The following is a 13,151-nucleotide window of genomic DNA, read 5'->3' as shown; positions in this document are numbered from 1 at the left end:
TAAATACTTTAAGATAAAGTTATGGACTTACGTATTTAGTTCAAAAACAAGAAGTTTGAAATAAGAGTCGTTTAACGGTGAAACATAAATGAACTAACTACTAAATGTAAATCAATGTATTCTATTGCCCTATCTTGACCTATCTCGACTTCCATGGCGTTTTCAGCATTCACCGTCATTCGTGCTTGAGAGCTTTATCTTTACCTAAAAAATATAAGGGTAGCATGTGACTTAAGTATTTTAAGAAATACTCAGTAAGTCATCTCACTGTCGGGATTAGTAATGCAATCACACACATACCATGATTGTGACCTATTCTTTAAAACAATAACATGACCTTAGACTCTTTTCAGTTTCGGGCAGGGTTGGATGTGTGGTACTTCTCCACATACGACCCACGTAAGTGCACATGGACCCACCAAGCGGGCTCGTATACGTGCCCCCTAGACCTGACTTGATTGTACACAATGCATTATACATCGCTGGATGCCACAAAAAAGGAAAGGCCGACATGATATCATGCCAAACATAAATATCGAAGGTACGCGCTCGTACCAATATAACATAATGAAAAATTATCCCATGCACATGATATACATACATGCATGAGGTCCCCATGATTTACATTCATAGCATAATATGAACATAATTCCATTTCTCCTTTCATCTATGGCATATTACATATATGCATTATGTATACATGACAATCATCACATAACTTCACATGGCAAGACATGATCACAGGACATGCATAAGATTTCATTTCATTCATAACGTAGTGTAATAGATATCACATGCATACATTACATAGCATCATATGTTAATACAAAAAGCACATAAGTATAGCATAAAATAATATGGGCCACGAGGCTTGCACCATCATATATCATTCAATTATCTAACTCCAACAGTAAAATCACTTACTTGGTTGGCGTTAGCCGAAGTCCCTAATTATTTAATAGCTTCGAAACTATGCTGCAATCTTTAACTTCACCTATATCAATTTGTATCACATTCATAGGACATATCAATATCTTAGTTTAGCTAAATATGATAACCATTTCCATTATAAGTCCTAAAATTATCTAAAATTGAATAAAAAGGAGTATTATGGACCTCTATTGGCTTTAATAAGGTCAAAAATGACTTCAATAGGGTTGAAATTTTATGAAACGGTGTAAAATTTGTATACCGAGGCGTCTAAGCCGGGAAGCCAAGCCGTCAAGCCGAGTCGGAGCGAGCCGAGAAGTCGACTCGAATGAGCTGCCACACGTGCCGAAGTTGAGGCAAGTTTGAGCTGCAGTTGGGGTAGAGCATGTGCCAGGCACGTGTGGAGTTGAGAGGGGTGTGCTGGGTTGAGGTGCGCATGTATGGGTTGGGTCATGGGTCTCGGGTTAATGCAATGAATCAGCCTTCTGCGTGGGTCTCGGGTTGGGTCGTGTATGGGTTGGGCCCTGTGGCCCCTACATGCACCATGTTTTATTATGTGATAGGACTATATGATGTATGAATTATGTGACCGTTTATGCTATGAAACGTAATGGGTTAGGTTGACAGTTAACTGTTTATGTCATGCGAAGTTATGAATGATATGTTAGTAATATATGCCATGAAAATGTTGATCGATGCCATGGATACACGTAGTATTATCGAGTCATGTCATGAGATATTTATGCAACTGGAATGTACTTTCATGTTATGTAAGATAAGTCATGTGAGATGTCATGTAATGTAAGAAACGTATATGCGATGTTAGCACTGCTTATATAATGTCATGCTAGATATGTTAAGGGACCTCATGCATATATGTATGTCACATGCATCGGGATTCTTCCCCTTTATGATACGAAAGAATGAATTACGATATTTATGTTCGCCATGATATCATGTGGGTCATTTTCTGTTCTGTGGTATCCGGCTACGTGTAACACGTGCCCGACCAAGTCAGGCCCAGGGGATATGTATACGAGCCCGCTTGGTGGGTCCATGTACGCGTGCCGTGTGTGAAAGAGTACCACACACCCAACTCTACCTGGAATAGAAAAGCGCCCAAGACTATGTAAAGTTTACGAAAAGTTAAGTCTCACTCATAGCATGTGTTTGCATTTCTAACCCCAAACAGTTGGGTGACTTACTGAGTATTTCATAAAATACTCAAGCCACGTGTTACCTACATTTTTCAGGTAAAGGCAAGACGCCAATGTACGGTTGACGGCGAAGCTGAGGACACCATGGAAGTTGGAGAGAGGATATTTTTAGGAGTTTACGTTTATCTGACTGTTTTAAGTTAAAGCATTGAGTATTGTTTTATTTAGATTTATTTTCAGAGATAGATTTGTTTTGGATTTATAAATCTTTATGAAAAACTTTGTTGTGTTTTTCCAAGGTTATTTATGATGAGTTTCTGCGTAATGAATTATGTATGCATAGGTGACGTCACTAATTAGGTTTAGAAAATTATGGGCATTACACTACATCTCCGGTAAGATCAACATCCACAAAATCTTCAGAGTCTACATCTCTAGTACAATGTTTTTACGTCCATTTTGCTCAAGGTGTAAATTCTCTAATGCAGTAATACTCAGCAAAATTCGGGTAGTAGTTAATTTCAGAAGAAGATAAAAGATTTCAGCATAATCAATGTCTTTCTTTTGTGAATATCGTTTAACTACTAACCGAGTCTTGAACCTCTTTTTGCCATTTGGTTCAACCTTGATTCTGAACACCCACGTTCGTTCAGCAGAGCTCTCTTTTCCCTAGGTAACTCAGCAACAACCACATATTATTGTTTTCAAGGGAGCTCATCTCATCATCTATGCATTGCTCCCACTTGGTTGAATCTTTCATATGTAGGGTCTCATCAAAGAACTCTAGTTCTCCTTCGTTAGTTAGCAACAAATAGTGAAATGAAGGTGAAAAACTGTTTTTGGTATTAGTCCTGAATGGTCTCCTCAACACCGGCTGGTGTCACTTGTCTGGTTTTTCAGTAACAGTCTTAGAAGTTTCTTGAGTTTCTATTGTATCCTCAACACCTGTTCCGGTGTCACTTGCTCCACGTTTGGTTTTTCAACAACAGTCTTAGAAGTTTCTTAAATTTGTGTTGTAACATCACTGGGTGAGTTTTTTCTGCAATTCAAGCTCAACTACCACTTGGTTCGTAGTCTCCGAACTTATCTTCTCTTTGTCCTTATACTGGATATTTTCATCAAATATCACGTCACAATGTCTTAGAATTTTTCTATTTTTGTCATCCCCAAACCTGTACCTGAACATGTCAGAACCATAACCTATGAAGCAGCACTTCACAGTCTTGGCATCAAGGTTATCTCTCTTCTTTGGATCAAGGTGAACATACGCAGTACAACCAAAAGTTCTCAAGTGAGAGTAATTTATTTCTTTTTCTGTCCATACCTCTTCTGGCAATTTAAACTCCAAGGGTACAGATGACCCTCTATTGATCAAATAGGTTGTTGTATTTACAACATCAACCCAGAATGTCTTTAGTAGCCCAGAATGAATCCTCATGCTTCTTGCCAGCTCATCAATATTCTTCTCGTACTTTCAACACACCATTTTGTGTTGTCTTATCGGGAACTGTCCTTATTAATCTAATTCCCTCAGCTGCACAACATATAACATATTTTAAATTATGACTTTTCATACTCTTGTCCATTATCAGACCTTAGGCATCTGATCTTCAAGTCGGTTTGATTTTCAACTTCAGCTTCTCACTTCTTGAAAGTGACAATCACATCTGACTTGCATTTCAGGAAATAAATCCATACCTTCCTACTGAAATCATCGATAAAGGTGATGTACAACTTTGATCCACCAAGTGATGGAACTGGTTATGGTCCCCAAACGTCTGTATGGACCATTTATAACCACATTTTCTTTGGTTCTCTAGTGAACTTTGTAAAGCTAACTCGTTTTTGTTTGCTCATAACACAGTTCTCATAAAGACCCATGTTAACATATTTCAGGCCTTCTAAAACTCCTCCCTCAACGAGCATCTTCATTCCTTTGACGCTCATATGTCAAAGTCTATTGTGACATAAACTTGAATTGGAAGCACTTCTAGCAACAACAATCATGTTTATACACCCTATATTGGTATATAAGGTTCCAAATTTGTGCCACGTGATACCACCATGGCACCCTTCACAATCTTCCATGAACTCTTCCCAAAATTTGCTTCATGACTTGTGCTATATATCCAACTAACCAATAGATATTAGATTTTCGTTAGACCAGGAATATATATCTAACATCGTTTAATGCTCACTGATTTCCTGCTAGAGTTTGTATACATACATCTCCCTTCCCTTCAATCTCCAAAAATTTTTTGTCGGTAAGATACACCTTCCCGAAATTTCTTGATTTCAAATTTCGAAACAATTTCTTACTTGGAGACGAATGAAACGATGCACTTGAATTCAAAATCCAAGACTCGCCGAGCTGTCCACACAATGGATTATAACATCCTTAGTATTTTCTACTGAATATATAGAATCATCATCATTTCCAGATTTGTGATTCTGCTTCTTCTTCACTTTTGTACAATCGACCTAAAAGTGCCTTTTCCTCCATAAACTTTAACCTGTTATGTTCGGTCTGTTTGGAGATTTTTCAGGTTCTTTGATTTTGATCGATCATATTTGTTTGGACCTTTCTTTTGATTTACCTCTTCTCTTTCTATCAACACGGAGAGCCTTGCTTGTTGATTCTTTCATTGAGAACTACATCTCGAATTTTATCAAACTTCAACTTCTTAAGTCCTAAGGTACTGCTGACCGCAGCAACAACAACAGTAACACACGACTTGGGTAAAGATGGCATTAAAATTAATACTTCAATTTTATCTGTGAAAATAATTTTCTTCGAGCTCAATTGATTTATAATCATATTGAATTCATTTGTACGATCCGTAACAGATCCACCTTTAGACATTTGTATTTTGAATAATCTCCACACCAATTACACCTTGTTCATAGCCAACAGTTTGACGATGGATAATCTCCACACCAAATACATATTCAATAACGCCTTCAACAAGTTCGATGTTGTCTTCTCCTTGATAATGTTGAACGCTACATTTCTAAACAACATCAACTGTATCAACTCTAGGACCTACCAATCCTTGAGCTTCCACTGCTCCGTGATCCCAGTATCTAACTTCATCCCAGACAAGAGTTCGTGAAGATCCTTCTAGTATAGATAATCTTCAATCTGCATCTTCTAGGAACCGAAATCGAGTCCATCAAATTACTCAATTCCAATCTTCGAGCTTTCCATCTTCACAAATCATGGTGAATCTAGCCTAACTTTGATATCAATTGTCAGAACCACACAACTCGCATACTCGATCTAGATGAACACAAAGATACAAGAAAGAAAAAATGCAAATACCATTAACTATAAGTTTATAATGACGACTTCAAGTATAGGATAATAAAAAATACAATATATTTGTTACAATTATTCGCAATGTATGACGATTGAGTAAGCTAAAAATAAACAGCTATCCATCTCCACGCATGTGGATTTAGCTGCTGTCGTTCTCCTCCTTCGCTCGTTTGTTTTTTTTTAATTAATAATAATAATATTTTCATTTCTATATGATATATATATATTTTTAGGAATATTACAACATCATCCCAAATACAACAGAGGAATGACACAGTTTGGTACCTACTCGTATACTCATACATATATACCATTCAGAAGTGAACAAAACTTTGGCTGTATTCGATGCTTACTGCAACTATTACAAGCCTGGAGCGTAAAGAATAGGAAACCAAAGCTATGCAAAGCTACAAAAATGGAATGAGAAAACAAAACTGAACCCCAAACCCACCTATTGTACAATTTTAAATAAACAAAATAAACAAAATAAACCCAAAAACCCACCCTAGACTTGCAATCAGAATCTTCATGGAAATATCATTCACAATTGCATTCCAGTTAACTATTCAAACTGATAATAAAAAGGAGCTTACCTTTTTCAGCGATGGATCCGCTCGCTGGGCTGGATGAGCTACCTTCTACTTGGCCTCTGTACTAGCTAACTAGTCGTGGAGTGGCTTGCTACTTTCACAAAGATTCTGGACTCATTGAGGGTCGGATTCGTGAGGGCATCCGAACACAATCTTGCCTGAACGGGAGAGAATTTCTTGGTGTGATGGACATTTTATCTAATGCATTATCAAATTCATCAAGGTCAAACTCTCTATCATCGTAGCTTCTTGCCATTGCTTCATCGTCCATAAGGTTTTCCTCGATTCTATCCGGGAAAACCTCCGCGACATCTTCATCACTGCTACCTTCGTCTTCTTCTTCTTCATCATATGTAGGTCTAACCATCGACCAATATACAAAATATGGCCGGAGATATCTTCATAAACAAAGGGGAATAGAGAAGTACGAGTTAATAATCCAAAAAATGAAACGTTCTTAAACTTTCAAGTTCTCAAGTGTTCTCATTCATTCCATTCAATCACTTTGAACATAAAACAATCAGATCCACAATATAAACAGAATGATTTTAACTTGTAATTCTAAGTCGCCTCTTATAATTATTTTACGTGTAACATTATTTATGATCGCTATCTATCTATACCTCGTTGTAAAGACTAAAAGTATATACCTGTCACATCTTTTCAGCAAGCAAGGATCATAGGGAAAAAACATGTCGAGCCTTTCAATCCCACCGAAAGTCTTTGAATATTCAGACTCCAGCAAACCATTGAATATAAAAGTCTCTGATGGTGTAAATAAATTAGCAACTTTTGCCTGCCGGAGAAATTCCTCGACGATAGACGGTAGGCAAACCTATTAAACAAAAAGGCGTTAAAATAAAAATCATATAAGAAAATTGCACGGAACCGAGTTTCAGGCAGCATGAAATTTTTTATGACAACATTGCCACTATAACAGAAGTCCATATTTGTAGATCCAATATCCGAGAGAAATACAGATTAAAGATGTCAATCTCCAAGGCCAAAATATGAACTTCCAAACATTTGTAACTTAATGCATGGATAAGATGTCGATTAGGGAGGAGATTATTGTTTAATCGCCTCAGTTAAGAAGTAATGAAATATCAAATGTGATTCTTTAGGCACCAGAGCCCATATGCTTATTCGGGTTTCGGAACATAAACATTGATTTCAAGGACAAGGAACAACAAACACAACAATTTATATCAAAAACAAAAGCCACCAAAGATCAAGGGGTCAACAAATTACCAACCTTCAGTGGGCTTAACCTATGCGTCAAGATTCGACCTATAGGCATAAGCAGAAGTTGCGACTTCAGCCGCGGTATCTCCAAAATCGATCTCATCCGAAAGCAAAGCACATACATTATGGCCTATGAAAAAGGAGTCATTAAAATTAGAAGAAAAAAAAGCTCTATCTCTTGTAAACAGAAAACAGGTAGCCAGGTTTCTAATGGAACAAAACATCCATGAAACTCATCCTCCTCCAAGAAGAAGGAATTCAAAGTGGATGCTTAAATTTAGGTTCATGAAATCTAGGTTGGTATAGCCTGTGAAATTAGCAAACGCATAATCTAGGATAAGCAAACTCCACCAAATATACTTATTCTCGTGTCACAAAAACCTAAACCATATCCCGCTAAACGATTTAGTGAGACAGCAAAAATCTAAATCATCATAATCATAACTGAAAAGTACAAATAGCAACACTTCGAAAAAACATAATAATTATTTTCCAGTTTTTCAACAAATCCCACCAGCATTAGTCAAGCAAAAGGAGTCCACGCATTTCATACCTGGCAACCAGAATAAAATATTTTATGAGCCTTTGGGTTCAGGTCAACATCATGTGTTTTGCCATATTCTAAACACCAATCCACCAATCTGAAAAAAAAAATGGAAAGCAAAACTAGATTTTGAGCCACAAATATTTACCCTCCCAGCTTTAATTTTATCAGTTTCATATTTCTTATCATAGAAATAATGTTAAAATTGACAAGTGAACCTTTTCAATATAGTGGTAACCAAAGAGGTTGACAGGAACTTCCCGCGAGACAAATAACTCGCAAGATATGAAATAGCACTCATCCTGCACAATACCACAAAAATATATTCTTTAACTTCACTTTTATAAGGAAAGAAACACCGTTCGAGCAGTGTGTGAAACTAGTGCAATATTGCAAAATTATATTAAAAGTTACTAAAAGGACAACAAATGGCCAAAGCTAGTGTTGTAGAAAGTAGAGGCAAAATTAACTAGATTGGTTCCACAATCAGACCTTTTAAGAAGCTTCCAAATGCTAATGAACATAGCTATCTAATGAATTGCTATTACCTGGTAAGGGGAAGACCATTGCAGGAAACGAACATATCAGCTAGCGTGACGGAAAATCTTGCACCACAAACTTCTGGATCTAATGCACAAGCGTAGAATATGACAAACTGCCAAGAAAAAGCATCAAAAGTTATTCAATCTCCATAAACAAACAAATGATATATAATTAGAGCTCACTGAACTAGAGTAAATAAGCAAATATAGAGAATTATGGATGGCAAGGGTGTGTTGGTTACCTGGGCAAATTTAGACTTGTAAGCAGTCAGAACAGTTCTTTGAAATGATAGAAGTAAAATGTCAAAAACCTACAATCCACATTAAAAATAACATGGAAAAATATCTCAATTGCAATATAAATCAAAGGAATTTAGAACAAATAAGAAAGAAATGATATAAACCACACAAAAAAAATACCTCATTCAATCGTCCATCACGTTCACATGATTCAAGATGTTCAAATGTAAGCACTATCAAGCTATCTAACGTTTCAGCAATTACATTTCCACCTAAGCTCTTACGACTTAGTTCTCTTGGAAGCTAGCAAAATAAACATAAATTCAGCCAAATAAATAACAGCATAAATTAAAAAGAAGTATTGAGACATATAGCAGAAAGGTCGAAATGTAAGTAATTTTTCAATAAAATTGCATGACGCTTTAAAAGCCTGACTCGGCTAGAGTACTTAAACTTTGCATACTCAAAAGAAAATTTGCTTCCAACCATGGACTATACTTCAGATCCATTACTTCATAAACCAGAATACAAGAATTTAAACATAAAAAATATAACGATACGAATGCCAAAATGTTCTAAAAGACCAAATGCAGTCTTAAGGTTGAAGAGGCAAGGCACACCTCGAGCGTAAGCCTCAAATTAAATTTAAAACATTTTATAAACCCCAAATTGGCATGAACAAGCATTGTTAAACATAATAATGACATCAAAAAGTTCACCCNTCCCCCCCCCCCCCCTCCCTGCTACTTAAAAAAAAGAAAAGGATATCTATAATATCGCTGCTATTATTTTTTTATAAGAATTTATCGCTGCTATTACAATTATATTAATCATAATAGCAGCGATATTATATTAATAACAATATCGCTGCTATTATGATTAATATAATTGACTTGTACTATAACCTTTTCCACTGTTTTTGAAGTCACAGTAGTAATAGTTCAAATTGTCACAACTCAAACCTCTAAGATTTTAAGTCTCAATGTGATTTCACTAAGGAAGAAGCCTCTTATGGCTCAACGAAGGCACAGATATTGAGACACAAAGTAAGAGTTTTGCCTCGAGGCAAACCTCAAGGCATAAGCCTCAATAGCTTTTTAAAACATAGGTCACCAACCATAATTCTCCAGAAAAAAGGACAAGAAAAGCTAATAAAGGGATTAAACCATCACAACTTAGTTGAAGAAATAATTTTATCCAGCCTATAGGTTAAATATCATACCTCACTATTATCCTCATCAATATCATCTGTAGATTCATTTTCATCTTCAAGTTCAATCTCAAAAATTCCTTTACTGAAATCGTCTTGTAGGATATCATCCCACCCAATCTCCACCTATCAGAAGGTTAGAGCGCATTATAATAATAATAACAAAGTAATCACATAAACGAACGTCATTGCAGAGTAAAACATTTGTTTTGACTTACATCCAAATCTAAAAGCTTATCCACCAGTGCAGTTAAGATTTTCCTCCCAACAAATTCACTCATTGCACCCTTTTCCAACCTCAGCATGTTCTCCACATATATCGTGGTCAACTACAGAGCGGTTCAACAGATGTAAGTGGAAGACAATCACAAAACAAAGTCCTAACAAAGAGTAAATGATTTGAAGGCGAAACAGACAATGATTTCTTTAAAAGAATATTCCAGAAAAAAATCAAAGCAATCTCTCTCTTTTAATCAAGCAAGAAGTACCTATAAGCACATCTATAAAAATAGGTCAGGGCTTTTGAAAATGTAACCATCTTTATGATTTCTGACTCGTTTAATGGCCTAAACTATCTGGTTCATATGAACACATTTATCCACAAGATTTAGGAGGAATTCGTAGTTTCAAAGATTGTATAACTGTAGCATCTAGCGAATATACACTGCATTTCAACTATAAATCATAATCAGGGTAGTTCTACTTCGAACTATATTTCATAGGGTCTTTTAACGATTCAAATCGAGGCATCTAATACTTCAGATCAATGTGCCAAAGCATGCAAACAAATAATGGGCTTTCGGCTTCACACCAAAATTCCAATAGTCGTTGCATAGGTGGTCATGAAAAAGAAAAAGATGGGTAAAAAAAATTAATAATTAGAAATAACTGTTTTAGAAAACATGACAGATGAAAATAACAATAACAATCAGTAAGAAATAAACACAATTTGCACCAAGATTTCTATTGGCAACTTTTAGCCGGGAAAATTTTACTCACAGATTCCTTGAAAAATACTCTCTGCATTTTATGGACAACTATGAGCTCTAATCTCAAGGGTGCAAGAGGAACCAAGTCCGAGATGTCTTTTAGAGCTGTGTGCACTCGAGAAAGAACTTCATCCTTTCTTGTAAGACCATGTGGCTTCTTCAGGAAATCCTTGTAGGAATGGGGCGGCATGAAATTAGTTACAAGCATATCCAAGCATGAATCCACATATTTTCCACTCGAAACAGCCTGAAACATTAAATAGACAAAAAGTCAGACGAGCATGGAACTATAAGGTGAACCTCGAGAAAGAGTGAAAGTTCTATTGTCATAAAATGCTCATACCAGGGATGTTATTAGTTCAATCAGGGCATCCATCACGTTAGGTCCATAATCCCACAAGCTCATTTTAAAAATCTGAGAAAGAACTTACATTACAACAACAAGATTGCAGGATAATGACTCTTGAGTTTAGTGATAAACTTACTGCAGCAAGAAGAGATTCGTGGAGAACGACATCAATACAAGAAACTGCTCCAGATAGCGCCTTCAAACATGTCTATTAAGCACATCAAGTGAATTAAATTACATTTCGTATCATTGGTCAAAAACAGTTATGATCTAAAGGACATACCACGAGCAAGGCAACCTCATCAGGGGATAATCGATCTCTGTGGTGTATAACACCAACAAGCTGGTGATACCCATCAGTATTTCCCTACACCAATTAAAGAGCTATTGTAAGGTTACAACGGTTATTCTTCCAAACACAACATGATTATGAGTGAGAACTCGGAAGCATATCCAACCCATATAATAAACTAACAGAGAGCAATTCAGAATTCGATTGCTATATGAACTCTCTCTCTCTCTCTCTCTCTCTCTCTCTCTCTCTCTCTCTCTCTCTCTCTCTCTCTCTCTATATATATATATATATATATATATATATATCCAAATAATAAACTAACAGAGTGCACTTCAGAATTCGATTGCTATATGAACTCTCTCTCTCTCTCTACATATATATATATATATTATATCTATATATCTTTTAAAAAGTAAGGAGCAATAATGATCTTAATAGAACAATACCAGCGACACTGAAGTAAGAAACCCCCTAATGAAATCAACTAACTGATCATCTGTGAAATTAACACCCTCCATATCCTGAAACTGAGCTTGGCCGTTTTCCAATTCCACCCCCATGATTAATGCCGAAACCCTGCTGAGATCCTATTGCGACAGTGAGGCCTGCGAACAGGACACGGTTCAAAGCTGAAAACATAAGACCGATTGAATAAANGATTAAAATTACGGAAACATAAAAGCAAACCGCCTGCTCCAAAACACACAAGCAAAACAAAAAAAGGCAAATATCAAACCAGTTTGGAATAAAGGTAAGATTACCCCACTAATTAGGAATAATTGTTTTGATTGGCGCCGACGTGCGGTTGCAGCAGAGAGGGAGATAGAGATAGAAGAAAGAACAGAGGCGGTAGCGACAGCAGTGGCGACGACTTCTGCCGCTGAGGTCTGGCTGGTGGAGGCCGGTAAAGGCGGAGACGACGACGGCTTGTGGATGGTGGAGGGCGGCGTCGGTTGTGATGGAGGGCGGGGAGTATGGAAGTCAGAGAGCCAACCCTAAACCTAAACCAAGAAGAACAAGAAGAGTTAAAAACAAAATTCTAAAATTTTAAAATAATAAAATAATAAAATAATAAATAATAAATAATGGAAAGGGACATTTTTGTCGTTTAGCTTAAATTTGTCTTTGATATGTTGGATGTTGACTCGACCCAATTATTTTATTTAAATAATTCTTTCGTCAAATATTTATTTTTAATAAAATAAAATGTCAATGCTTAAAATATTTATTTTTAATAAAATAAAATGTCAATGCTTAAAATATTTATTTTTTTATTTTTAAAAATTACTAACATTAACTAATCAACAAAATAATTATAAAGTTGAAGTAAATATATATAATTGTATCTAACCAAAAGAAAAAATTAACAATAAATTTGAATTGTTTTTGTTCACTAAAATTAATTTTTAAAAACCTATTAATCAATTTAACAAGGGTGTACATTCAACCTGACAATCCAAAAACCCAGACCAACCCATCTCGAACTATATAAGTATTTGGTTGGGTTGAATTAGCATTTTATGTAGGGTTAGGTTCATTTTTCTGAACCTGAACTGAATTGGTTTCATTTCGATTTCGTGGGTAAAACTTTCGAGTTGACCCGAGCCAAATAAAAATATTATATAAATATATTAAGAATCTTTCTGTATTAATGGGTTTGTCGTGGTTCTTTGGCCTATCTAAGGACACTCATGTCTAAGTTCGATGCCAGAAAATACAAGCAACTCGAACTCGAACTTTT

General features: G+C 36.0%; 1 protein-coding gene across 5 annotated transcripts; it reads right to left on the bottom strand.

The window, feature by feature from the left end:
- Positions 1–4,928: 4,928 nt before the first annotated feature.
- Positions 4,929–12,415, bottom strand: LOC111777116 (RNA polymerase I-specific transcription initiation factor RRN3-like). Of its 5 annotated transcripts, none has more exons than XR_002812344.1 (17): positions 12,172–12,415; positions 11,857–12,015; positions 11,399–11,482; positions 11,252–11,323; positions 11,110–11,181; positions 10,777–11,013; positions 9,996–10,106; positions 9,790–9,903; positions 8,748–8,870; positions 8,570–8,638; positions 8,334–8,440; positions 8,004–8,087; positions 7,795–7,882; positions 7,252–7,371; positions 6,647–6,831; positions 6,000–6,394; positions 4,929–5,367 (listed from the first exon to the last, which is right to left on the bottom strand). XR_002812344.1 is itself a non-coding variant. In XM_023656568.1 (16 exons), the coding sequence occupies exons 2-16, from the start codon at positions 11,968–11,970 to the stop codon at positions 6,094–6,096; spliced, it is 1,881 nt and encodes a 626-aa protein (XP_023512336.1). In that variant the 5' UTR covers positions 11,971–12,039; positions 12,172–12,415; the 3' UTR covers positions 5,684–6,093. The 5 variants fall into 5 exon arrangements, 3 of the variants coding, with proteins under 3 accessions (XP_023512336.1, XP_023512334.1, XP_023512337.1); XR_002812345.1 differs by having other exon boundaries at positions 4,929–5,320; XM_023656568.1 differs by lacking the exon at positions 4,929–5,367 and having other exon boundaries at positions 5,684–6,394; positions 11,857–12,039.
- Between the last annotated feature and the right edge of the window lie 736 nt (positions 12,416–13,151).

This window comes from Cucurbita pepo, chromosome LG16 (genome assembly GCF_002806865.2).
Source record: "Cucurbita pepo subsp. pepo cultivar mu-cu-16 chromosome LG16, ASM280686v2, whole genome shotgun sequence".
Taxonomy (NCBI): Eukaryota; Viridiplantae; Streptophyta; class Magnoliopsida; order Cucurbitales; family Cucurbitaceae; genus Cucurbita; species Cucurbita pepo.
The sequence above is the reverse complement of the archived record's forward strand: the minus strand, read 5'-3'. Positions and strand labels throughout refer to the sequence as shown.

Excerpts from the sequence above, each read along its gene's own strand:
- LOC111777116 (XM_023656568.1), bottom strand. The coding sequence starts at position 11,970 with ATGGGGGTGGAATTGGAAAACGGCCAAGCTCAGTTTCAGGATATGGAG. Across the intron at positions 10,107-10,776 it reads GAGTATTTTTCAAGGAATCT|TTGACCACGATATATGTGGA; the intron begins GTGAGTAAAATT and ends ACCGCTCTGTAG. Across the intron at positions 9,904-9,995 it reads ATAAGCTTTTAGATTTGGAT|GTGGAGATTGGGTGGGATGA; the intron begins GTAAGTCAAAAC and ends ACCTTCTGATAG.